The sequence below is a fragment of the Lipotes vexillifer genome, unplaced genomic scaffold (genome assembly GCF_000442215.2).
Source record: "Lipotes vexillifer unplaced genomic scaffold, Lipotes_vexillifer_v1.1 scaffold851, whole genome shotgun sequence".
NCBI lineage: Eukaryota > Metazoa > Chordata > Mammalia > Artiodactyla > Lipotidae > Lipotes > Lipotes vexillifer.
In genome coordinates this window covers 106987-134888 of record NW_006778810.1, presented here as the reverse complement: position 1 = coordinate 134888, position 27902 = coordinate 106987, and the positions used below count along the sequence as shown (strand labels likewise).

At 48.3% G+C, this 27902-nt stretch overlaps 1 protein-coding gene and 1 non-coding gene across 2 annotated transcripts in view; one reads left to right on the top strand and one right to left on the bottom strand.

The window, feature by feature from the left end:
• The window catches only part of PCSK6 (proprotein convertase subtilisin/kexin type 6), a 250646-nt gene that overhangs the window by 134518 nt on the left and 88226 nt on the right, over nt 1-27902 (bottom strand). Inside the window, exon 4 of the mRNA XM_007451962.1 lies at nt 6097-6201. Within this exon, the coding sequence (XP_007452024.1) occupies nt 6097-6201 (105 nt within the window). The remainder of the gene's footprint in view (nt 1-6096; nt 6202-27902) is intronic.
• On the top strand, nt 19544-19615 carry TRNAG-CCC (transfer RNA glycine (anticodon CCC)). Its single transcript has one exon. It is a non-coding gene; the product is annotated as a tRNA-Gly (tRNA).

The following is a 27902-nucleotide window of genomic DNA, read 5'->3' as shown; positions in this document are numbered from 1 at the left end:
CAGGGAGGGGGACGCCCAAGTGACCACTAAACCCTTTAAGACGGTACGTCCCCTGCAGCAGCGGGCAGCTGCGAACACGGCCAGACGCGCTCTGGCCCCGTCACTTCCGTGCTGGGACAAGATCTGAATAGCCACGACCCCTCCGCTCCTGGAGTCCCTGGGGAAGGCAGATGCTGAGGGGACCTCGCAGACCCAGAGCGCTGACATCCAACCACTAGGAGCAGCCGCTGAGCCAGCTCCCGGTGACAGGGCTGCACAGGCCGAGACCAGAGAGAGACACAGGGGTAGCCAGTATGTGCAAAGGTTGTGCAGGGGGCAAGGGCAAATGTCATCCCATGAGGATCTTAAAGGCCAGCGTGGCGGGGGTCCAGGGGCCACAGGGAGGCCAGACCAAGGGGGACCTGGGCAGGGCATTCCCAGGGGCGGTGGCACCATGACAGGCGTGTTTCATAGGCTCCCTCGGGACAGTGGAGAGCAGACTGGTGTTGGGCAAGGATGCCCACAGCTGGCCAGTGAGAGGGGCCGTGCAGCGTCCAGGTGCCAGAGGACAGGCCTGGGGCACAGGCTGCATGGGTGGTGGACGGAGGGTGGGGGAACAGGCATGGGGGAGGGGGCGGCTTCTCTGTGAGACAGAGGTGCGGTCAGGGATGGTCACTCGGCTTCGGGATGCGGTGACTTTGAGACATCTTGGAGGCATCTAAGTGGAAGCGTCAGGCCTGCCGGTGAAGTCATAAAGCACCATCTTTTAAAGCCTATTTGAAAATTCTAACTGCTTACCAACTGGTAGCGTCCAGTTCACTAGACCCAGCAGGGTTGTGCTGAAACGTGAAGAGACAGCTGAAGCCCTGCTGTCCCCCCGCGGATGAACCTGTCGGGTCCCGTGTGGCAGCCCAGCCTCCCCCCAGCCCATCTCGCAGTTCATCAACCCCCAGATCCATGTGGCCACTTCCTGTCTATGTGCTGGTATTTGCCAGGAACTTTTTGTTTGTTTGCACTCCAAATGGCTCTAGCACACAAGACTGTCAGATAAAATTCCCTCTGTGGTTAATGGAAAGATCTGCTTAAACGTTGCATCACCGCTGGAAAAAAAAAAAACTGAGCTCTGATTACACTCTGGGGCAAAGTCCCATCCTACAAAACAGAATGCCCACTCCGCCCCTGGAAATCAGTTTCCAGCTCCTGAGCGTTGAAGGACTGAAACAAAGCGTCAACCCGAAGCCTCCCACCACCCCGGAAGGAGCCACCGAGAGCCCCCCTAATAACATCTTTATCCTCCCATTTCCCTCATCCATCTGGCTGAGCACGCAAGGGAAGGGCTGAACCAGAGTCATCATTCTAAAATGTAAGGGTTGGAAGATGCAGCAGCAATGTCGAACTATAAGCCAGCTTGGACCGTAATCAGAACAAGTAATTTTAAAAAAATTTGGGAGCCCTTACAGCTATTGGCTGGTGCTTCAGTAACATCCACCCTTCTCCCGACTTTTGGCAAAAGAACAAGTTAAAAACAAATGCCCTCAGTTGGCTTAAATGACAGCCCTTGGAAAAACCCAGTGACTGATACTGCACCCTGAGAACAGTTGGGCTGTTCTCCCAAGGAGAGGGCTGGTCCACAGACCCCTTCGAGCAAAATGGCCCTTTCCAAAGGTGGTTAAAAACATCAAGTAAAGGTGATTAAGAATGGAAGGAAAACAACCGCATGATGCTGGTATGAGATCGGAGCAAAGAGATGCTTAATAAATGTGTGTGCACGTGTGACTGAAGTCTTAAATCTTCCCTCCCGCTCGTGTGTTGTTTCCGTTTTGTTCAACAAATGTACACTCTATCAGCTTTCACACGAAGTAGGGGTGGATTGTAAATTCCATCACTTATCAAAGCAATTTTATACAATAGGGACTGGAGCTAATTAAAATAAAATACCATCTGCATTCGATTGAGCTTTATCCTAAACCCTATAACATTCATCTCCAGTTTGGTCATTCAAACACGATGGCAACTGCATTCCAATGACTCTGAATAATATTAAATCATCTTTTCCCTTTCTCAATAATATTAATTACATAACTCTCCAATCGAGAAGGTGACACAAAAATGCTTTGCTCATGTGGGAAAATGTCCTGGTGCTGCAGGACAAGGTAACACTAAACACTTTTGCAAAACAGCTAATTTTACCCAATATTTCACTGGAACGACTAGGTAAATATTAGAGTGACAGCTAATTGATTTGGTTTGCATTAAAACTAGACTGATTTAAACAGAGACATTTCAGTTACAATTCTGAATTTGTATTCGGAATTGGGTTCAGATGTCTATGTGCGTTCCCTGGGGCTAAGCATTTAATTAGAACTGTAGGAAACAATCAGCCAATCACGTGGGAGTCGCAGGCAGTGCTGGAATGTGAGGGCTGTTTACCTTTTCTCTTTCCTCTTTATTGGCAGGATGGTCTGATAACGGCCCTGCCAGGAGCTTATTAAGAAGCTCTGTACAAAAGGAATTTTTATTTGAAAAACTTAACTGCCATAGCCTTTGGAAGTCTCTCCTTCCTTCTCTTTCCTTCAAGGACACAGCTGATGACCGGAACACCCTGCCCTCAGACCCAGACTGAATGCCGTACTTTGAACCCATCCACAATGCCCAAGCCCATCATCTCAGATGCCTGGGAGAAGGCTGGCTGGGGCTCGCCCGGAATTCTCCTCAGCGGACGGAGGCTCGGGCTGCAGTGTCCTGCTGCGCTGGTGCTGACAGAGCGGAGACCCGCTGGGCGGGCATCTCTGCATCCCCTGGGGCACAGGGCCTCACACCCAGCAGGTGCATAATTAATACTTTTGAAAGGAAGGATGGAGGAGTTGAGTTGAATACCTTTAAGAGTTTTAAAATTTAGTCACTAAAAAAGAGTGGGGGGCCCCCTAAAACACAGATTACGTCTAACTAATAGTTCTAACAATTGAGAAACAGCTTCATTCTCCAAAATCCCTCAGGAAATGAGACAGGCTGGGACCTGGGACCTGGGACCTGGGACCCTTTGCCGCAGTGCTTGCACCTGGACAAACGTCTCCTCAAGCAACAAAATACAAAGAAACTACAAGGGACTAAAAAAGTAACTGCATGCAGTGCACAGTTGGGGCAATTTAGGCACAGCAAGATACAAAAAGACCAAAAACCCAACTGCCACTTCTGAAGAGCGGGGAGCAAAAGCAGGGGATCAGGAGCAAACGCAGGGTACTGTGCATGCCCCCTGCACTCACCACCACCTAAGCCACCCCTCTGGCCCGAATTCTGGACACACCCCCTACCCTCACCCCATATAAGGACCAGGCTCAGCCCCCATCAGGGAGCTAGCAAGGGCACCTGTTGTTTGTTCCCGCTCCCCTCTGCTGCAGCGGGGCCCCAATAAAGCCTTGCCTGAATTTCTTGTCTGGCCTTTTATCAATTTCTTTTGATTAGGAGGCTAAGAACCCTGGTCAGTGACAGAAAGGGGACCAAGAAACCCACTGTCCCATCCTCTTCTCATTGCACATCTCTACAGGGCTGGGGGCGGGCAGGGGCTCCCCCATGCAAACAGAGCGCACCTCGCTGTGACTCCCTCTGTGGGAACGCTAACTCCGAAGACTTCGGACAGAGAACAAGTATGCTGTCCTCACAAGACAGACCACTGCTTGCTTAAGAGAAATTGTGGAGGGCACTGCAGCAACTCCCTTCCTAGCTTAGAAACGTCTCCGCACTCTGAGAGGTGACTGATCACTGCGAACCTCAGCCCCCCACCCCGCCTCCCCCGACCCCGCAGCCGCACAGAACCCACATGTCTTTTGGTGATGGGCTGGGCACTCTGCACTCAGCTCTACGGTGATTCGGGTCTGCTGGCCCTTCTCCAGTGGCCCCATCCTGTGGGAATGAGCTACTACCACCTGGCTTTGCTTCTGAGAGGGAAAAAAAATACACCAGCCCCTTTGAAAAGCATTCCCTCAAGCTCCATGGCATGAACACACAAGGGTATAAACACAGCCCCAAACGGTCAGGTGGGAGGATGCATGTAAGCTGCCTGAGCACATACTAATCCCTTCATAAACATTAAATTCCTGGGACTTCCCTGGCGGTCCAGTGGGTAAGACTCCGTGCTCCCAATGCAGGGGGCCCGGGTTCGATCCCTGGTCAGGGAACTAGATCCTGCATGCATGCCTAAACTAAGAGTTTGCATGCCACAAGTAAGAGTCGCATGCTGCAAGTAAGAAGTCCACGTGCTGCAACTAAAAGATCCAGCATGCCGCAACTAAGACCTGACGCAGCATGCATCCATGCATGCATGAATAATTAAAAAAACAAACAAACAAAACAAAAACATTAAGTTCCTTTCCCTGCTATGAAGGAAGAATGGGATTAGCACAATATTTGCTATCTATCTCCTTCAGTCTGTCCACCCACCCACACTTCCAAACCATCCAGCCTTCTACCCACCTATAAAATGAACTCAGAACCATACACTACATGTCTACCTTGTCAGAGCCCAACTGCACGAATTAGTTTTGTTGCGGTCCGGGAGCCACACGCCTGGAGTCGAGTTCCCCAGTAAATGCGACCCGTGTCCCAACCAAGGACACCCGAGAATCACCAACACCAAGTAGAAAGATTAGCAAAGGATTTATACAAGTATAGACGCTTACACAAACTGTCTGGACAGGGTCCCACTCGGAGAGAAGTGAGTGAGACCCCGACTAACAGTCGGGCGAGGCTTTTATACCCTTCACAGGGCGGGAAGTCCCCAAGGCGGGAGGGAGCTGTTTAATTTTGAATCAGCCAATCAGGAACCCGGTTCTTCCCGCCCCAAGCAAGCAAGCAAGTTTCTTACAGAAGCCAAAATGTGCTGTTAGCCCTGAAGCTGTTCTTCCGTTTCTTTCGTCACAGTTTCACAGGGACCACTTCCTCATGTTCTTAAAACCAGACCACCATAAGGTCATGTCCTGGAAAAATGTTTTAGGTACAATACTCAGGGATACACCATCTCTCCCACTACCCCCGGCTCCGCCAACACAAAAGTATCCCCGATTATCAGTGGGGTGGCTTGGGACAACACCAAGGCCAATTTCCCCAAGGAAGCTTTATTATCCACGTTCTCTGGGAATCACTGAAGGAGTGACACGTGCCAGCTTTGGAGCCCAAGTGAACATTTTACACATTGCTTTTAAGAGAAGGTGACTTCCATGTTCTAAAACTACGATTTACCAATGGCCTCATTTCTTTGTTGGGGCTGCTACTGCTTCTCACTTGAACTTCACTGTCCCTCATAGCGCTCAGTGCCCTGTGACATATCACATATTCTTCTATAGACTGTCAGCCCCACCATCCACTCTGACAGCCCTGCTGTGGACACAGCGTGACACATAGCAGGTATTCCAAAATCACCTGGTGAATGAATGAAGTCATCAAAGGCTCATTTGACCATCTGACATTTTTAATCTTACCAAGTATCTGTTGATTGATATTTGTCAAATATTAATCTAAAATCTATGCAGAAAGAAAGTATAATTAACCACCCAATAAATATGAACTATACTAAAAATGTCAGCCTCTTTTCAAATTACATTTGTTTTCATCTCAGAGATCACAGGAATTTTTACGGAAAAAAGTTATATTTACTTCCCAGGTTTTTAAGTTCATGGTAACCATTAAGATATGTGTTATGACAATCACAAAAACATCCACTTGTCCAAATTCTAATTTCATTTTTAAAATGCTAGCTTGAATTGCATAGCCTTTATAGGTAAGATTCACATATTTATCTCCTCTGACTACTGTGTATTTTGTTGATTTTTAAAGATTTAAAATATTAGATCTGTAGTCATTTGATTGTTACTTCAAACTGAAGTCAAGAATTTAAATTCCCAAGTCTCCCAAGGAACCTGAATATTTGGAGCCTTTAGATGGTCTGATATGTAGCTGCACATCTTTCTTGTTTTATTCCAAGAGGATATGGAAAACTAAAGGCTATCTAGAATCCCATTAAAATCCAGACTCAGGCATTTTCAGAACCACAGACCCAAACAATAAGTAAACAATACCCTAGGCCCTAAAGAAGCATCCTGCACAGGGAGCAGAGATTTGTACCTGGGGGTCCATCCTGAGGAAGGTGTGAGGGCCTCTGCTACTCAAGGTCGATCTTTTAAAGGTTTTGCTATGATAAAAGTGGTAGTAATCTTCCAGGTTTCCGATCTGCAAAACAAGAAGCAGGATATCACCAGTCAACACAGTCTTTCAAAATTCTGCATCCCACAAACATCTTCCTCTGAGAGGCTCGTCCTGCTCCCAAAGGAAACATACCCTTCGTTACACTTCCCCACTCAAGTCTCTGGCAGACTCAGCGTCTGTGAACATGAAGGTCAATTCAGAGACTCCTTTTGGATAAACAACACTAGGTAGTATTTTCCAATGAAGCACACACTCCCCAAATCTTGCGATGAGGTCATATCATTTAAAGTTTGTATTATCTTGGCCAAGTTTTTTAGACATGAATTAATGTTCATTTAGGGTCAAGCATCCCTGAAGTAGCTTAGTGTCAAGTCAGGTCTGCACCAAAATATTCATTTATAAACAAACTCCATCCTTTCCACCCCATGGGTAAACTGAAATATCTAAGAATGAACATTCACTCTCAAGTGCAACAAGGGAGCCAAGGCAAACACTCAGCCTCATCTGCTTGGGGATAGCGGAAAGGTCAGCTGAGAACATCCAAGCCCCCAGGGTGTCCCAGTTTTCTGCCAGCAGTGGTTTGTCAGGACAGATTTCAGCCTGAGGCCTGAAGGGGACGTGGAGGGGCGGTGAACATGGCCCTCTGATGGGCTGCTCCCGCTGGCCACTCCCCGCAGCACCAACTTGCTCTCATGTGTCATGACCTTGGAGCATAAGGACACTGTTCTCAGAAGACCTGCTTCTCGTTCTAACTTCCACTGGTTGTTGAAAACAACCTGGTTGGTCACCATCCTTGACAGCAGAGCTTTCTAACTGAAGAGGAGAGCTTTCTGACCGAATACTCTATAGACTCTCACGCTGCCCTTCTCAGGCTAAACCATCCTAGTTTCCTTTCCAGCATCTGATTAAAGAGTGAATTTAGGGTGAATTGTCCTCTAGAGCAGTTAGATGTCATGATGATGAGCCTAGGTTTCCAGTCAGATAGACCTAATCCAAGCCCTGCCCACTCCCTTCACCGCCAATGATCGTGTGATCTCAGGCAAGATTCACCTCCTGCAAATCTCAACTCCTCACGTGTAAAATGGGGATAAAACTACTTACCCCATGCAGTTGTTTAAGTAGGACTAATGTCCACCCAATTCACCAAGACCTTCTACTCACAGACATTGCATCTGCTACAAGATGTCCCCAGCAGAGTGGACCGGCCCAGGCAGAGACCTGGAGGGACGTGGAGATTCTGAGTGGCCATTTCCACATCTTTCCACAAGAAGATCAAGCGAGTATCTACAGAGAGAGCCCACTTTACTATACCCTTCAGCGCTCATTGCCAGAAAGCCTGGCAGCCTGGATGCATCCTGTTCTTGAGCTTCTAGAGACACCCACTTGTCCTTGAAGTAAAGAACGTCCTTGTTCACTTAAGCTTGCTCCAGGGTGTTTCTGTCGCTTACAAGCACAGAACAGTGAATACCGTGATCGTCATGAGGGTAAGCAGGTATCATCTTTACAGTGCCTAGTTTAGTGCCTTGAACCTAGTGGGTGTTCAAGAAATCCTGGCCGTATTAAGAGCTGGGATTCTCTCTCTGGCTCTTCTCCAAGGCTCCTTCAATCCTTCACTGGGTCTAGGACAGACCTCAACTCAACCATTCCTGCTGGGTGACCTGGGCTTCAGACCCTCCATGAGTCTTAGTTTCCTTGTGAGAAAACTAACTACTACTTTTAACGGTTGCTCCAAGACTCTCTCTCTATATATATGTACAGAGTCAGGTACAGCTCTTTATAAAGAGCCAGCTGAGTGCCCAGCAGGTAGTAAGTGCTCTATATATAGTTTTCTGCAATTATGATTCTCAGTTCATTTTCCACCTCAAGACACTGTTCTATCATCATAAACCTCATTAGTTCTGCCCTATTTTGCACAAAAGCACTTTTTTTCCTCCTCCTCCAGTTAACTGCTCACTTCTTCAACAAAGTTAATTGTTATGTATGTCAAAGGGCTCCTCCTAGAACAAGCCAGAGCTGTTATTTAGCAATAATGGAGTCTTAACTTAGAGCAATGTTTAATCAGCATGTTTGCTTATAAGCTGCTACCTTCCCTGGGAGATGTTTCACAACTTTTGGTCTTTTAACTCCAGGCATTCAAGTCAATTTCCACTGAGGGACATGGAGAAACTAAGAGTTGAATCAAATTTGCTGGCAAGGGGATGGATTAATTGAAGAGCTGCTGACCCTAAGCAGACCCATGTCAGGGTAGCCCTGGAAGCCACTCAGGGCAGCACCTGGCCTCAGAGCAGCCAAGCCTCTCTTCAAAGGCCAGTACCAAGGCCATCCAGGCCCCTGCCTCTGCCCCTATCCAGCCACATCCCGAGCAATGGCTCAGAGGGTGTGAGCTGACGGGAGTCATTCTCTGAGTAATTCAAGGGAAGAACAGATGGTTCTCACAGTCCTGACCCAGCCAACTGCCCCTGAGGGCAGCACTGACCAATGCCACATCTGTTTGGAAGCTTATATCCAGCCCAGCATGGAGGCTGAGGGTCTGGGTTAGGGTTAGGATCTGGGGAGGGTTAGGGTCTGGGTTAGGGTTAGAATCTGGGAAGGGTGAGGGTCTGGGTTAGGGTTAGGTGCAGGGGAGAAGGGGACGCCAGCCAAGGCCCCCCTCCTGCCCAGCTGCAGGAAAAGCTGGAATCTGACTCAGGAAAAAAGGGGAGGGAGTTGGGTCACTGGCTATTCGGGAATCTGGAAGCGGCCCTCCAGATCCCCCTGAGATTCTGTGCACCTCCATCCACCCTCTGCCCCTCCAGAAGCCGGTGTGAGAGCATGGGGAGAGACACCTTCCTTCCTTGAAACCAAAGATTTGAATGTCAGGCAAACATAGGCCTGACAGGGCAAGGGACAGAAAGGGCTGCCTGACGCTGGAATGACTGCAAGGGTAGGAAAAGGAAGGAAGGAGGAAGACAGGGCCCAGGTGCTCAGGAGGGAATCCAGATACTGTGAGAGGCCTGGGCACCCTCTGCAGCTTGGATGAACATAATATCCCGAAGCCTGTGGCTACACTGTGTGGTTATCAAGTACTAACTCATTCAGAGCAGTGGTGGGCAGACGATGGCCCACGGGCCAAATCTGGTCTATGTTCTGTTTTTTTACATTAAGTTTTAAAATTGTGGTAAAATAGACATAACATTTATGATTGTAACAATGTTTAAGCGTAGAGTTCAAGGGCACTGGGCACATTCGCTCTGTCATGTAACCGTCACCACCTTCACCTCCGGAATCTTTTCATCTTCCCAAACTGAAACTCTGTCCCCGTTAAACACGAGCTCCCGCTCCCCCTCTCCCAGCCCCGGGCACCCACCATCTGCTTTTTGTTTCTGTGAATTTGACAACTCTAGCTGTCTCAGCAGGATCATTTGCCCTTTTGTGACTGGCTTGTTTCCCTTAACATGATGTCCTCGAGGTTCACCTATGCTGTAGCAGGTGTCAGAATTTCCTTCCTTTTTCAAGCTGAATCATATTCCATTGTGTGTACAAGTCACAGGTCGTTTATCTGTTCATCCACTGATGGGCACTTGGGTTGCCTCTACCTTGACTATTGTGAATCATGCTGCTCTGAGCACGTAGGCAAGTATCAGTCTATGACCCTGCATTCCATTCTTTTGGACGTACACACAACTCCTGTTTTTATAAATAGAGCTTTACTGGGGCACAGCCACCAGCGTTCACTTACCTTCTGTCCACAACTGCTCTCATACTGTGATGCCAGAGTTGAGCGGTGGCTACAGAGACGCTCTGGCCCCCACGTCTAGAACATGTCACATGTGGACTTTACAGAAAATGTCTGCCAACCTGCGATTTACAGCATTTGTTGCTGAGTGTGTCTAGGGAGTCCACCAAAGTCTCTGAGGTTGGACATGGTTTCTCTAAGGGCTGGGGACAACCAGTCCACACACCGAGGTGCTCTGCTTAAGAACACAAGTGCAGCTGCAAGGCCAGCGCCTTCAGCATCTTACCCAGTCACTGAGCTGCCCTTTCTCCAAGCACCATCCTCGTCTGATGCCCCCCGGGTCACTCCTGTCTGTCTGACTCACGCTGCGCTGCCCTCTGCCCAGCTCGCCCCCTGGCATCAGGCCTGGGTCAGGAATATGAGGTTTCCGAGACAGGCAGAAGGTTGGAATGGATCAAGGGATGGCAGAGCAGGAGGCGGGTGCCCTGACTGCAAGTGGGACACAGCCCAGCTTGGATGATGTGGCATTTACAACATAGCCATTTCCTGCCCCGTCCCCATTGCCCACCCTGTCACCTCCCCCACCACAGCCGTGTCAACCACAGTTATGCCCTCCCCACTTGGGAGCTGCCCCTTGAGCTCTCCGGGTACCTTCGTGAGATAAGAGGACAGGAGGGCAGATCACTCTGGGGATGTGGCCACTGGCCTGGTTAAACACGAGGGACAGCTGACTGTCCTCTGGCCACAGAGACAGGGGTCGGGGGAGGAACCACGGAGATGACCCCATTTTAAAGATGGGAAGACTGAGGCCTAGGGGGATTAAGCCCAACGTTACCCTCAGGGTCTCCCAATTCCTGAGCCAACTCTCCCCATTGTGCCCGCAGACAAACAGGTGGTGACATCTTACACAGAATGACAAACAGCTACACAAGTTAGGGCTTAGGACTATTGCTACACTTTTGGTGCAGCTTGAGGGTCAAACTGACAAGAGTTGGAAGCAGAAGAATAGACAAAAAGGTGGGGTTGGCACAAAGACGTCTTAAATTCAGGGTAACCCCCTAAGAAAGAAAACATTCTAAACTAACACACCACTGTAAAGCAATTATACTCCAATAAAGATGTTTAAAAAAGAAAACATTCTTATTTTTACTTGGCATCTGCATTGACATTAAAGTAGGCGCTCGTCCTGGCTCGGCAACCCTGGCCATTCTGGATGCTGTCCCTTGGCCTGGCCTTGCTGTGCTCCCCTGGCCACCACGCCCATGCTCTGGGCAACACTTCCACAGCCAGCGCCTAAGCAACCTGCTCCGTCAACACGGGGGCGGAGGTTGCAACAGAACCCTGCTGCCCGAGGGCCCGGGCAGCCTCGTCTTCCTCCTCCGGAGCACACGGAATAGAAGCTCTTCTCCGTCCTCCCAGGCTGCCTAGCAGTCCTGCTCAGCGCTGAACCCCCAGAACCTCAATCTGTTCTTCCTCAATGAATCTGGTCTCCGGTCTGCGAGGTGTTTTTTGTTGTGTTTTTCGGGGGTGGGTGGGAGGGGAGGGTCGGTCACAACATAAAATTTCCATAAATGCTTTTTCTCTTTCGTATCCTTCATACTTTCACAATGCGTTAATTAGAGTCATTCTCTCAGCCTGCCACCACAGAAAATGAACAATCCGCTGAGTCTGTGATGCTCCCATCTCTTCACTCGACGCTGATACGTAATTATACACATTAGTTGATAAAACTGGTAACATCATTAGAACATCATTAAAAACCTTGCTAAGAGTTCTCAGCCAGAACATTGGAAGAAATGAGATCAAAGAACCCATAGTGAGGAGAGCTGGATGTGGTTTCTCTCTAACAGATTCCTCTGTTACAGGGGTCCCCACCCCCCAGGCCTGTTAGGAGCCCGGACGCACAGCAGGAGGTGAGCGGCGGGCGGGCGAGCGAAGCTTCCTCTGCTCCCCATCGCTCGCATTACCGCCTGAACCAGCCCCCGCCCCCGTCCGTGGAAAAGTTGTCTTCCATGAAACCGGTCCCTGGTGCCAGAAAGGTTGGGGACCTCTGCTCTATTAGACACTTTAAAAAAAAAATGGGACTTCCCTGCTGGCGCAGTGGATGGGACTCCAAGCTCCCAATGCAGGGGGCCCAGGTTCGATCCCTGGTCAGGGAACCAGATACCACATGCATGCCACAACTAAGGAGCCCACCTGTCACAACTAAGACCCATTGCAACCAAATAAATAAATATTATAAATAAATAAATGAAAAGAATAAAAAAAAACCTAGTCATATATGCACTCGGTATAAAATCTGGACGGTAAACAGGGTATAGAGTTATAGGGAACAGCAAGTCCCCCTCCTCCTTTTCACAGCTACTAAGGACCCCGAGTTTTGCTGGGGTCTCCTGGTTCATAACAAGAACAGCACCCAGACCACAAGCTGAGAGTCTAGATGCATTAACTTGATTCTTGCAACAACCTTATGAGGTAGGTGCCTGGAGCACCCTCATCTTGCAGACAGGGAAACAGAGGCACCACTTAACAGAGTGGTTAAGTGACTCGCTCAACCCACCCCACCCCCACCCCCCGCCCACCACGCAGCACAGTCAGGAGGTGAATCAGAGTTCACACCCTTAACCATCGCCCCTCTGCCTCTAGACACACGTGCAGCATCACTGCCATGGGGATCCCACTCATCTCAGTCTGGTCCCCGGCAGCAGTTCGGTCACACACAGCCCAGTGCCTCACGGGGCTCACGTTCCTTCCTTCCAGTGCAGGAATCAGGAGACACTATTACGGTCCACGCACACATCTGTTGCACTGTGTCTGTGAGTGTGTGTGTGGATGGATGGGCATGGAAATGCGTGTGTCTGTGTATTTATGTATGTATGTATGTATATAGATGTATGACTGTATGTGTGTGTACACAGATGTGTGTGTGTATATATACACATATGTTGTGTATTCACATTTGTGTGTATATTTATGTTTGTGTGTATATAGTTGTGTGTGTTTATGCAAGATTCACACATAAATGGCCCTGAGATGCAACCAGGCAAGTCTTTGGTTTTCCCACAGCCCTCACATCCGAGTGGACCTCCAGGGCCACTGCAGGTCACCTTAATTCGGAACCTCTGCATCTGAGGCTTGGAGCAAACCTGCTGTGGGCCAGACCTGCCCCCAGATGGAGGTTCTGGTTCTAGAGGTCTGGAACACCACTGGGCATGTGGATTCTGAAACCCATCCCCAGGAGATGCTGAGCTGCAGCCAAGGATCGTGTCAAATCCCGAGAACAGCCCTTTCCAGGAGAAGGCCCCTACCCTCCTCCCCTTCCTGCCTGGCACTTCCCCACTGGTCCTGCCTGGGGTCCTGAGCACGCTGTGCTGGAAGGGCTGAGTCCTCCCTGTTCTCGGCAGACCACCTGGGGTGAGACGACCCCAGCCACAACCAGAGCATCCATCCTTAGATCAACACCATCTTGCCGCCCTCACCTCCACACAGATCCATTCCTCCTCCCAAGGAATCCCTCCCAAGGAATCCCTCATCTTGGTGAAGGCACCACCATCCTCCGCGTGCAACCAGTCATCAAACCTTCTGAAAGCGACCTCCTGAATGGTTCTCGAGCCTGGCTGCTCCCCACTGACCCCGCTCCAGTGCAGGCAGCACCACCACCCTGCCTGGACCGGGGCAGGGCACTGCTGGCCTCCTAGTCTCCGTCACACTGCCATTGCCATGCCAGCTCTGCCCCCTCTAGAGGCATGAAGCCCGAGCCCTTCACGGGGCACACGAATGCTCCACAACCAGGCCAGACCAGCTCTCCAGCATAGGCCTGGCCTCACCTGCCTCACCTTCTGTTCTCCAGCGACGCTGCTGTGTTTGAGGGACCCTCGCATGCTCTTCCACACCCCTGAGCCTGCGCATGCTGGACACCTCACACCAACAAGTCCACCTCCGACTCTGATCTGAACCATCACCTCAGCTGTCACTGCCTCCAGGAAGCCCTCGTGGACCTCCCAGGCCCAGGTCTGCCTACATGTACCCATCATAGCCTATCCTCCCTCCCTCCCTCCCTCCCTCCACGCTAAGCTCCTCAAAGGCAGAAACTGTCATCTGTATAATCCTCAGGCCCTGGCAGCGTCTGGTACACAGCAGGAGCTCAAGAAATGTTTGGTGAAATGAACAGAACTTGGGTGACACTGGAAGGACACATGTCTTCCCCTGTCCACCTACATAGGGTTGTCCAGTTCGGCTGTGACCAAGACCCCAGGCCTCCCAGCTGCTTTGCCTTTGGGCTCTCTCTAACCCCCTCCCAGGACAGTCCTGAGGCTGTGGAGGCAGGCCGACCACCCATCAGCTGTGTGGCCTGGGCGGGACCCGAGCCGGCCCCTCTGACGTGCAGTCACGGGGACACGGGGCTGAGCGAGGCCGGCGGTGCAGGGCTCTGCACTCCCTCCAAGTGGCTGACTGTGGAGAGGAAGCATCAGTGACCACAGGTGGGGAAGAGAGTAAACAGCTTGCAGAGCCCAGCAAGGTAGGGAGAGCGTAAACAGCTTGCAGAGCCCAGCAAGGAAGGGGCAAAAGCCAAGTGTGATGGGGGAGAGGCCTGGGCTGGGGGTGTTTACAGGAAGAGCCTCTCTTGTCCTGTTTTTTCCTGTCAATGTGAGTACAGCCAGCTTCAGATCACCTCCCTGCTTATACAGGGCAGGTGCGAGGTAGGAGGGATCCGTGGGTGCTGCCAGCTGGGGCGCACCCTGCCTCCCTGGAGGAAAAGATGACTTGGTGTTTTTTGCAGAGCCTCGGGAACAGAGGAGGAGACCCTCATCTAATTTATCACGTTTGCTTTGCAGCAAAGTCACTGATGAGCATGCCGGATCCACCCCAAATGACATCTGATGGTTCCAAAGGTCCACCCGCCCACTCAGGCCTCCAATGGACGTGACCTCAGATGCAGGTGCAATGCTGTAAGCCCTCGAGTCAGCAAGCTGGCTTTTGGGGGTGGTGGTGGGGGGGGGGGATGGCCAAGCACATACTTTGGTCAGTCCACGGGGATGCCACCCACCTCCCCAGGCCAGCACAGTGGCATCTGCCTCAGGGGAACAGCCGATAAGTCACAAAGTGTCCCAATTCAAGGTCTCAGAAGCCAGTGGGCTGCAGATGAGGCTTCTGACTTTGCAAAAAAGTATTCACTTTATCACCCCCATAGCCTGCCCCTGGATGGAAACAGATGTTCTGAGCCCCGCTGCTCACAGCTGCAGTGGGCCAGCTTCCGGAGCTCCTGGTCTACAGGGCCTGTGTCTTCAAGGGCTCTGGCTCTTAGAGGAGAGTCTGTGTTTGAAAGTGACGGGCGTCACTTTCAGAGTTCAGTTATATACTGCTATTCATCCCAGTGGGTCTGCTTTAAGAAAAACATAACTAATTAGAGCCTATAAAAACCTACAAACCAAATTAATTCAGCCTTGCACTGGTGACTTCCACCTTTAGAAAGTTATAAATATAGATGGCCACGGAACCTGTATTTAGCCAGCAGTGAGTTACTTGGTATTTATAATTAAGGAAGTCCGGAGAAAGAGAATGGACATTTTGTTGTTACTTTCAAAAGCATTTAAAAAAAATCCTGCTTCCCATTTCAGTCACAGATACACACAGCAACATTCTGTTACTACAGTAATTACAATTCTGACCCAAGTTAAGGCTATTACACAATTTCCTAGTCTCCTCAGATTGCTTTCTTCAACATGCATCCACCCAAAGAGTGCAATTAAGCTGCTCAACTTCCTACAAATTCCTGAAAAATCATTCATGTTTACTTAGCAGACTGCATTTTCTCTTCCCTGAAGTCACCAAGCCAAATTGTCTAGCTTCAGGTGAGGACAGTTAATGTATACATCTGGCCTCAACCTATACCTTTAATATTCACAAACAGACATCTGAAAAACTCTACAAACTTTTTGAAGCTCTACATTTCAAGCCATTTACTGGTTAAAGGTTTCTTTATGGCTGTCCGGAATTAGTCGTTTTGCCAGATTTCTAAGCCATCACCCATGTGGCTGATTTGATGGTGAGGGTGGGTTCACCCCGTGTGTCCCCGCTGCCTGCTAACCGCTCTGCAATGTTTGGTCTCCAGTGGGGAGAGGTACCCTCGACACCCACAGGGCCCAGGCAGGGACCCCACAACCAGGAGGTGATGGGTGGGTAAAGAGTCAGGAACTCAGTACTGCTGGATCTCTAGAAATCTTCCAGAGAAGCCAACGTTCAGATCCTACATGAGCTCTTGCAAGTTTTTAATATTACACTGGCACTAATTCTAAAATGTTAACACCCCTGTGCGGCCCGCCTAAAACAAACCTGTGGGTGGTCCTTGCGATGGGGGATCTAGACATTTGGTCTGGACTTTCCCCACTCTAGGAGGCCTGCTGCTGACTTTTTTCTTGCTGAGTATGGAAGATACAGGGGGAGAGCCTTACCTTCAGAAACTCTCATCTGGAAAATTAGCCAGGGAAGAGACAGTCTGGGACAGACATGCCCAGATTTGCTCTTAGCAAAGAGCATCTTGGCTTGTGAGTGGAGTAAAAGATGTCCATGACCTTCAGCACAATGGCCATGCATAGCACACTTTGGGGGGCCAGCAATGCCGGGGATCCCCTGAGTACCCAAGGAAACTGGGGAGGACCCATCTGGGTCCTACCAGCCCCCTCCCAGGCTCTCCAGAAAGAAGGGCCAGTGCTGGGCTGCTTGACTAAGGCAGGTCAGGAGGCTGCAAGGTATGAAAAAAAGAAAAAAAAAGATTTTTAGGGACTCCCCTGGTGGTCCAGTGGTTAGGGCTCCACGCTTTCACTGCAGGGGCCACAGGTTCAATCCCTGGTTGGGGAACTAAGATCCCGCATGCTGCGTGGCACGGCTAAAAAAAAGATTTTTATCCTTATGAAAAAAAATGTTTAAAATTCAAACTTTAATATCAAAAACTCTCATTTGAGAGGAGTTATGCTAAGGGAAATTAAAAAGTGTTTTAGAGAAATTAATCTTCAAAATTTTTCTCTTTAAAAATAAATAGCTCTTATACCCAAAAAAAGTGAAAGCAGAGGGGCTTCCCTGGTGGTGCAGTGGTTGAGAGTCCGCCTTCCGATTCAGGGGACACGGGTTCGTGCCCCGGTCTGGGAAGATCCCACATGCCGTGCAGCGGCTAGGCCCGTGAGACATGGCTGCTGAGACTGCACGTCTGGAGCCTGTGCTCCACAATGCGAGAGGCCACAACAGTGAGAGGCCTGCGTACCGCAAAAAAAAAAAAAAAAAAAGTGAAAGCACAGACTTGGACAGATATTTGTACACCCATGTTCACAGCAGCATGATTCACAATAGATGGAGCAACCCAAGTGCCCCATCGATGGATGAATGGATAAACAAAGTGTGTTCTATGCATACAAGGGACTATCATTCAGCCTTAAAAAAGGAAGGACAGTCTGACACCTGCTATGACACGGATGAACCTTGAGGACATTATGCTCAGTGAGATAAGCCAGACACAGAAGGACAAATCCTGTTTGATTCCATTTATCTGAGGCACCAATCACATTCACAGAGACAGAAAGTAGATGGTGAGGGCTTGGGAGGGGTGGTTAGTGTCTGACAGGGACAGAGTTTCATTCTTGGAAGATGAGGACGTTCTGGAGATGGTGGTGATGGCTGTGCAGCAATGTGCTTAATGTCACTGAACTGGACACTTAAAAATGGTGAAGATGGTAAATTTTATTACGTATATTTTACCACTATTAAAAAAATATATCTCCTCTACATTCTTGCCCCCCTTTCCTAAAACTGACTCCTCTCTGGTGTCACTCTGGGTGTTGGGGACCTCAGCTCCCATGACAGTGGCATGTGGAGGCCTGAGATGGGAAGGTGCCATCAGCCCCAAAGAGCCCAGGACAGAAACAGAGCCCAGTGACGCTGCTCGACTGTGATTACTAACTACTCTGGGCTCCAGGCAGCTCAGCCCCATCCTATGTCCCTCTCAGTTATGTGATTTCCCCTAAAGGGAAAAGAGACACCACAGAGGGACCTGAGCCCATCACCCCAGCTTCCTTATATCCTGACACCCATCCCAAGTGACAGCCTTGAAGGTCTGCTGACCAGGGGCCCCATGACCCACCCTGGAAGCTGGCCTCTCAGGGGCTGGCCCTGCTGAGACAGAAGGCTTAGATTTCACGGAAACCTTCAGTCCAAGCACATCAGTGCCCAAACTCAATAATGCCCATTAAGAACAGATGGAAAGAGAAGCACGCACTGTCCTTTGGCTTCTGTGACTCCACCCCCCGCCAGTAATTCAAAGTGAAGGAGCTGCTGGAGAGTCAGCTGTCACGATTTCACCAACACCCAACTCGCGGGACACCCTCACCTGGTTGCAAAGCACATCTTGGTTTATAAACTAAAACAGCTTCGTGCAACTATTTCCATCTGGGCCCTTTTACTGTGGCATTTGGGACTTTTCATGCAGCTGCTGCATCAAGGGGTCAGGGGACCGCGGTGGCTGCCAGCCTCCGTTTCTACTCTGTCTCGGGAGGAGCTGGATCAGCTTCTCTCTCTGTCCCTTTCACGTTAACATTATGGTTTATGGAATATTTGGCCACAAAAAATTTCAACAGAACTTTCATGTTCAAAGTAAAACTTCAAAAGCACTAATTTGTAGGTGAGAAGTCACTGTTTGAAAGGAAAGCGGGACAAAACAGATTATCCTGTTCTCCGTCTGCCCTCTCACCTCTGCCCACGATTCACTAAGACGATGCACACGACTGACTTACGGCTGGATGAAGGCATCCCCCACGGGGCCCTGCCCTTCAGCTACCTTCCTGTGTTTACTGCCCTGGACACACCCACACGACTGCCCGCTCACGCCTCCACTCTCCCCACAAGGCTCTGTGCAGCCCTCGAGCTGGGCGCTATTCCAGGCTCTGGGGTCCTGCAGGGCTCACGCGACTCAGGACCTGCCTCCGGGGATAGGCCCCCAGAAGTGAGTGCCGCAGAGCAGGGCGAGGAGGGCCCCAGAGGAAGCCCTCCTGCCCGGCTGGCACTCAGATCTCATCTCTGAGCAACAAGCTACCCAAATGCTCCCTAAGACAGAAACGGGGACCCACATTTGGAGAGGCTGGCGTCCTACTAGTGGAGAGAACCTCTTCTCTACCGGGCTTTTAAGGAAAGATGGGGCCAGGGCAGGGAGGTGACAGCAAAGGGACCCCGGTCACCACCTTACATGGACTTGGGACGGGGGGAGCGGGGGGACTCCAAGTTGCGACTGTGGCCTTGGAGCCAGGCTGCCCGGATCTAAATTCCAGCTCCTCCATTTAACTGAAAAGAGACTCCAGTCAAGTTCCTTATTTTTCTTTGCCTCCATTTCCCTTTCCAGGCAATGGGATAACAGTACACCTCCATCCCACCCCCCCACCCCCGATGGCTGCTGGGAGGATAAATGAGGCACGACGCATGTGAATGGGGCCTGGCCTGACACATGGGAGGCTGTCGTTCAAGTAGCTTTTTTCATATTATTTCTGTAAGAAATAATATACATCCCACATTGGGAGGGAAAAAATGGTTTGCAACAAAGCCAGTTGCAAAGTTAGTTAGGTAACAAATCCCATTTGCCCTCTGATTTCAATTAAAAACATATATATACATTCCCTGGTGGTCCAGTGGTTAAGATTCTGCACTCCCAATGCAGGGGGCCCGGTTCGATCCCGGGTCAGGGAACTAGATCCCACATGCATGCTGCAACTAAAAGATCCTGCGGGCCGCAACTAAGACCCAGTGCAGCCAAATAAATAAATAAATAAAGATTTTTTAAAAAACCATAAACATATACCTCTTTATTAGTGGTCCCTGTGGGGAAAATAATCCCACCTAGACAGAGCCAAAAAGGCCAGTGTGAACACTCCCCATCTGCGACTGGCCAGGTCTGCGCTGGGGGCACGTGGGAACCCGCAGGGTTGGGGGCCTCCGTGCATGCGCCACGCTGCCCGCCCTGTCCGGGCATCCTCGGGATGTTTCACGTCCCTGAGATGGACTTACGACTTAACTTCTTGTCCCTCTTATTTTCATCCACTTGTATAAAATGAGGCTGCAATATACGATCAATCCCAGGCTGAGCCATTTTTTTCAGTTCTGTAAAATGAATTCATGCTTCTGTCATCATTCATGTTCACAAGTCTGTAAAGACAAACTCCGAGTGACTCGCTCACTGGGTTCTGTGAAGTTCTGATTTATGATCACCACTCACTGGAGCCTAGAACTGGCACTTCCACACCTGCATCAGCAGACACAGATGACACGTCTCCTCTGAGGGGAACGGGGTCCAGGGCTTTCCGGGTGACCCACAAGGTCGAGGCCGCACACCTGTACTCCCAGGGCCCAGCGGCTTCTCTTCCAGAGCTGGGTCAGCAGTGAGGACCTGCCCCCCTGCCAGAGGATGATGGGCAAAGGGGAAGGGAGAGCCAAGTTGTGGCAAAGGGAGCATCTGTCCCGAGACCCAACAGGACACAGGTGTTCTGGGGTCACTTTCCCTCCTTGTCTCCCTGTGAGGAAGGGACCTGCTCTTCCGTTTTTCAAGAGAAGCTGAAGCGGGGGAGTGATAAATTAGGGACGTGGGATTAGCAATGCAAACTACTATATATAAAATAGATAAACAACAAGGACCTACTCTGTCACACAGGGAACTATATTCAATATCTTGTAATACCCTATAATGGAAAAGAATCTGAAATATATATATATATATATATATATATATATATACATATATAACTTGAATCACTTTGCTGTACACCTGAAACTAACACAACATTGTAAATTAACTATGCTTCAATTAAAAAAATAAAAATTATTTTTAAAACGTACGAAGCACTGAATTTCTTGTTCCTGAATAAAATGGTATAAAAAAAAGAAAGAGAGAAGCTGGAAACTTAAATTCCTATCTGAAATCTCCCAACATTTATTTTTTTGTAATGTTTATTTTATATTGGACTATAGTTGATTTACAATGTTTGTTAGTTTCAGGTGTACAGCAAAGTGATTTAGTTATACACATACACATATTCATTCTTTTTCAAATTCTCTTCCCATTTAGGTTATTACAGAATGTTGAGCAGAGTTCCTCCCAATGTTTAAATGTTAATAACGATTCCAATTTTCTAAAAACATTCTAATTAGAATAAAATACACCTGGGGGGCTGCACACACCCCTGGGCCACTGTGGGACCTGGCTCCCCTGCCACACCCTCTGAGTTCACTCCCCCCTCTGGGGACCATCTCCCACCTCTAGGGCCCCCCGCCCTGCTCTGCATCTCACAGCACATACCCCTCTCAGGGTGTCTCCCCGAGAGGAACAGACTCAGCAGCCTGGAGGGAGTTTCTGTAGATCAGCTCCTTTCGAAGACCTCCGCTCTGTGATGTTTCTCCCCAGTGACAACGACGACAGACGTGAATGTTGTCAAATGGTGACTCAGATTCTCAGATTCTCAGCGATGGTCTAATCACTCAACACATCACCTCTCAAACCTCTTTCTTCCCCAAATCCAAGCTACGTTTAGCAGCTTTTGGTCGCTCTCTGTCAGCTTCTACATAACTCCTCCACATGCGCCTCACCTCGAGAAAAACAAATTGCCTTCCATTTCATCTGATGACCCCTACCTGCCATGGAACTTTCCTCGAGAATTCTTTTCTGTGCCTGGTTATTTACTGCCAGCAGTTCTGCCGTGGTTCTGCAGGCCTCATCAACTAGAATGGCTGTACGTGTGGGCTTTTCTCAGCCAAGGGAGAGAGGCTTTGGGAAAGAAGAAAAGATCAGAAAAAGAAACTAAAACGCAACTTGTTTTGACAGGCTATCCTGCCCCCGAGTCAAAGAAGCCTTCACCACCTTGCTCCGGGCACCTGGAGATCCCAGAGTTTGGAAGGGCTTGTGAATCACACCTGCGTGCCGGGGGAAGCCGCGCGTGTGGACCCCCTGATCCACCGCCAGCCGTATCCACTGCCATGTAATGTGACAGCCCAACTTCCCTCATCCTGGGCACCCACATGGGTGAATCGCCCCAGCTTCAGACACCAACTGCTCACGCACTCCACACCCCCAAGCCCCCTCCAGGTCCCCTCTCCCCACCCCCTACCCCCTGAATGTCCTCACCCAGCCCTGCTCCTAACTCCTCTCACTGAACCCTTGGGATTCCCTATTATTTTTTAAAAATGGGGGAATTCCCTGCCCGTCCAGTGGTTAGCACTCTGTGCTCTCATTGCCGAGGGCCCAAGTTCAATCCCTGGTCAGGGAACTAAGATCCCACAAGCCTCGTGGTGCAGTCAAAAAAAAAATTTTTTTTTAATTTTAAAAATAAAACAAAAAATGGAATAGGAAAAAATATTTGCAAGTCATACTTCTGAAAAGGGGCTAATATCCGGAATGTATAAAGAACTCCTACAACTCAACAATAACAAAACCCAGATTAAAAATGAGCAAAGGACTTGAATAGACATTTCCCCAAAGAAGATACTCAAATGGCCAATAAGCACATAAAAAGATGCTCAACATCACTAATCATTAGGGAAATGCAAACCAAAAGCATAATGGAATACTATTTCACACCAGTTAGGATGGCTACTATTAAAAAAAAAAAAAACCAAAAAAGCAGAAAATAACAAGTGTTGTCAAGGATGTGCAGGAATTTGAATCCTTGTACACTGCTGGTGAGAATGTAAAATGGTACAGCATTGTGGTTCCTCTAAAAGGTAAACATAAAATTACAGTATGATCTGGCAACTCCACTTCTGAGTATATGCCCCAAAAGAATTAGAAACAGGATCTCAAAGAGATCTTTGTAAGCCAGTGTTCATAGGAGCACTAGTCACAGTAGCCAAAGGTGCTCACTGTCCCCCCCCCCCAGCCGTATCCACTGCCATGTAATGTGACAGCCCAACTTCCCTCATCCTGGGCACCCACATGGGTGAATCGCCCCAGCTTCAGACACCAACTGCTCACGCACTCCACACCCCCAAGCCCCCTCCAGGTCCCCTCTCCCCACCCCCTACCCCCTGAATGTCCTCACCCAGCCCTGCTCCTAACTCCTCTCACTGAACCCTTGGGATTCCCTATTATTTTTTAAAAATGGGGGAATTCCCTGCCCGTCCAGTGGTTAGCACTCTGTGCTCTCATTGCCGAGGGCCCAAGTTCAATCCCTGGTCAGGGAACTAAGATCCCACAAGCCTCGTGGTGCAGTCAAAAAAAAAATTTTTTTTTAATTTTAAAAATAAAACAAAAAATGGAATAGGAAAAAATATTTGCAAGTCATACTTCTGAAAAGGGGCTAATATCCGGAATGTATAAAGAACTCCTACAACTCAACAATAACAAAACCCAGATTAAAAATGAGCAAAGGACTTGAATAGACATTTCCCCAAAGAAGATACTCAAATGGCCAATAAGCACATAAAAAGATGCTCAACATCACTAATCATTAGGGAAATGCAAACCAAAAGCATAATGGAATACTATTTCACACCAGTTAGGATGGCTACTATTAAAAAAAAAAAAAACCAAAAAAGCAGAAAATAACAAGTGTTGTCAAGGATGTGCAGGAATTTGAATCCTTGTACACTGCTGGTGAGAATGTAAAATGGTACAGCATTGTGGTTCCTCTAAAAGGTAAACATAAAATTACAGTATGATCTGGCAACTCCACTTCTGAGTATATGCCCCAAAAGAATTAGAAACAGGATCTCAAAGAGATCTTTGTAAGCCAGTGTTCATAGGAGCACTAGTCACAGTAGCCAAAGGTGCTCACTGAGAGACGAATGGATAACCAAAATGTGCTCTATCCACACAACGGAATATTATTCAACCTTGAAAAGGAAGGAAATCCTGAGACCTGCTACAATACAGATGAATCTTGAGGACATTATGCTGCGTGAAATATGCCAGTCACAAAAAGATAAATATTGTAAGATTCCACTCCTACGAAGCACTTGGGAGTCATCAAATTCATAGAGACAGAAAGTAAAATGATGGTTGCCAGGGGGGAGTGGGGAGGGGAGTGGGAAGTTAGTGTTTACTAGATAGAAATTTTCAGTTTTGCAAGACAAGGAGCTCTGGAGACAGACAGTAGTGACAGCTGCACCGCAATGTCAATGTACCCAGTGCCACTGAAACGTCCACTGAAAAATGGTGAAAATAGTACATTTTATGTTACACATATTTTACCACAGTTGACCACTTTTTTAAAAAGCCTCAGGGACTTCCCTGTGTGGCGCAGTGGTTAAGAATCCGCCTGCCAATGCAGGGGACAGGGGTTCGAGCACTGGTCAGGGAAGATCCCACATGCTGCAGAGCAACTAAGCCCGTGAGCCACAACTACTGAAGCCCACACGCCTAGAGCCCAGGCTCCGCAACAAGAGAAGCCACCGCAATGAGAAGCCTGTGCACCGCAACAAAGAGCAGCCCCTGCTCGCCGCAACTAGAGAAAGCCGGCGCACAGCAATGAAGACCCAACACTGCCAAAAACAAATAAATAAATAAATTTATAAAACAAAATAAACTTATTAAAAAAAGCCTCAAACAAACATCCCTCTACCGGTCTGGTATTTCCATACACGGCCTCGTCTTAGCTGAAAGCCCCCAGTTGCCTGGGACCCCCCAGTATACCGTGTGTGTCCTGGTTTTCTGAGTCCTGGTGTCTGACCTGATTATTCAGGGCTTTCCTCACTCTCAGAAACGTGACCATGGGCCCCTCCCAGGAAAGAACGCCTGCAGGCCGACCCGAGTTTCCTCTACCGCCCACCACCACGTATTCCTGGCTACAACCCTCATGCCACCGTCAAGGGGCTCTCCCTCCTCTCATCACCATTTTGCCATGGACACATGACTTTGACACCCTGGTAAACAACCCTCCTGACACCCTGGCCTCAACACTCCCCTCATTCTCTTCCAGACCACCCCCCCATTCCAGCAACCGTGAGCATGTTCCCAGCCAGGCCCCCACACCCAAACCCCTCCCTCGCCACGACTCTCCCCTCCCATCCATCATGACCTGGATGCTCCCGATCACTGGTCCATCCTGCCCCATCCATCTAACCCAGCCTGGTCCTTTGGGGCCACTGTTTCAACCACGTTGTCCTTAGAACCCTACACTGCCTGTCCCTCCCACCTTCAGCCATCCTGCTTTTCCAGTTCCCGGCACGGCTAAGGGCATCCTTCCCACCCGGTCAAGCTGTCATGACATTAGACCCTCAGCACTGCCGGGCTTCTCAGTGACCAGAGGACACCCTCCACCACAGCACAGGCCCACTCAGCTCAAAGCCCCTCGGCTTTCTCCCTCCTGTGGGTCCCCTTCTTTTAGCCCTCCGACAACTCTCTCCTGCCTCTCTTCTTAAAACAGGCCTTTCCCAGGGCCTCTGGTCCTTGCCCCAAACTGCCCCTTCTCTCTGGCCCTCCTCCCACCAGTATTCATGCTGCTCTCGTCCAGCCGCCCCCCACCATCGGACAGAATCCTCCTCATCCTCCACGGTCAGTCCAAACCTGTTTCTCCTTAATGAGCCCCAACTCCAGAAGCCGTAAGGCACAGAGATATCCCCGGAGAGCAGAGAGGCGCGTGGACAAAAAGTCACCGGAGATGCAGAGGGTCTGAGCAGCTCTATCCAGAGGCGTGTTCAAGAGGGCTCAGAACTCTGCACCCAACCGCAGAGGACAGCACTCTTTTCCAGACACACAGGACATGTTCAAAAACTGACCCACACGACCAGGGCTAAAAGCAAGTCTGCTATAGCATCACAGAACTGATCTCCCAGACAACACAGTCTCTGATGGCGGTGTAATTCAGCTGGACGTCAGTAACGTAAAGAGGGATTCAAAAATCCCACACTCTTGGAAATTAACAAACATGTTTATATGACTCATAGGTCAAACAAAACACCATAATGGGGATTTTAAAATACGTAGAGTGGAATGAATGAAAATACTACCTACAACAACTTATGAGCATCAGTGAACATGACAGTGGAAGGGAAATGCATAACCTTAGGTGCTCCAATTAGAAGTGAACACACTGAAAATTCATGAGATTAAGTGTCTTACTAAAAATTTTTTAAAATAAATAAACCAGTGAAGAAAGGAGATAAATTTAGGAGAATTCTGCAAAAATAGAAAATAAATTTATAATAAAGAGAATAAACATGGCCAAAACCTAGGAAGAAGAGAACAAAAGGAGAGATATAACCACAGATAAAGCAGAGAATTTAAAAATAATAAGGAAACACTATCAACGATGGTAAGCTAACAAATTTGAAAACTTAGACAACACGAACAAGTTCCTGGAAAATTATAAAAACTAACAAAGAAAGAAATACAAGACATCAGGCTTTCCATTAAAGAAACTGAAGCAGTAGTTAAACATCTTTTCTATCACACAAACAGGCCTATAAGTTTTACAGGTAGTCCACCAGGACCAAGTTTGGTTTATCCCAGAAATGCAAGGGTATTTTAACATTAGAAAATCAATACATGTAATTCATTACATGAATAGATTAAAGGAGATGCAGGAAAACTTTTGCTAAAATGCAAAACCCATGATAAAAAGCTCTTAGCAAGTTAGAAAGAAAAGGGAACTTCCTTAACCTGTTAAAAAGTTATCTATAAAAACAAATAGCAAATATCAATCTTAACAGGGAAATATTGGAAGTATTCCCTTTAAAATCAAGAGCAAGGTAAGAATGTCCAAATAACCAATGTTTTATTTATCATTATACTGAAGGTCCAGCATCACCAACAATAAGTAAGTAAATAGCTTAAATATTGATCAGGAAGAAACAAAACTACCATCATTCACTGGTGATATGACTATCCACTTAGGAAACCATAACAAATTTATAGACAAATTATTAGAAAGAATAAGGGAGTTTATAGCAAGGTGGCTGGATATAAGAACACTATTTTTTAAAAATAAATTGCATTTCTACATACTAGCAACAAATGTTAGAAAACTTAAGGTACCTATATATTTAACAAAAGATGTGTAAGTCCTATATATAGAAAGTTATAAAACTTTGCTAATAGACATTAAGGGAGATGTAAATAAACAGACATACCATGTTCATGAACAGGAAGACCCCATATCATAAAGATATAACAAATACATCAAACAGATTTATATATTAAATGAAATTTCAGTCAAATTTCAAACAGGGTTTTTGTTTGTTTGTTTTGTGAAACTTGTCAAATTGATTCAAAGTTAACATGTTAGAACAAAGGGCCAAAAATAGCCTAGATATTCCTGAAAAAGAATAAGACCTGCCCTACAAAATATCAAGCCTTATTATAAGGCTACAGTAGGAAAGTTTGTGATGCACTGGGTCAAGGACAGACAAACTCACAGAACAGAAAAGAGACAAACCCATGCAAATACAGAACTTGATTTATCAGGAAACATCAATTAAAATGAGAGAGTTATCAAATAATGATGCTGGGAAATTCATGGGGTAGGGGGGAGTTAAATCCCTTCTTCACATCAAATACAAAAACAAACTGGAGCCAGATTAAGTACTTAAGCGTGAGAAGTCTAACTAAAGCCTTTAGAACTTACGGGAACGGGCCAGATAGCTTCTAATTAACTCCCTAAATCTACTGAATACTTTCCTCCACCCGGCTCTCAGCCCCAGTAACAAGGACCGCATCAGCGAGCTCTCTGCCCTCTGGCTGAGGATGGGTTTGGCCCTGGAAAACCTTGGGAAGGCAGCAGAGGGAGAACAGAGAGAGTGAAGTTGTCCTATTTACTCCCCTGACCCTCCCTGTGGGGTCTCTTCAGGCTGCCGTGTCTCCCTGAAAGTCACTGCTCTTCTCAAGGCACCTGGTCGAAGACATCTCTCCTCCCAGGCTCCACCACTTTTCCCTCCCTATTCCTTCAGGGCCATGGGATAAAGGCAACTCTGCTGTTAACAGTCCACCCACATCTCTGGAAAAGGTGAGTCTATCTATTTACCCTCCTCACAGTAGCCTAATCTTTCCTGC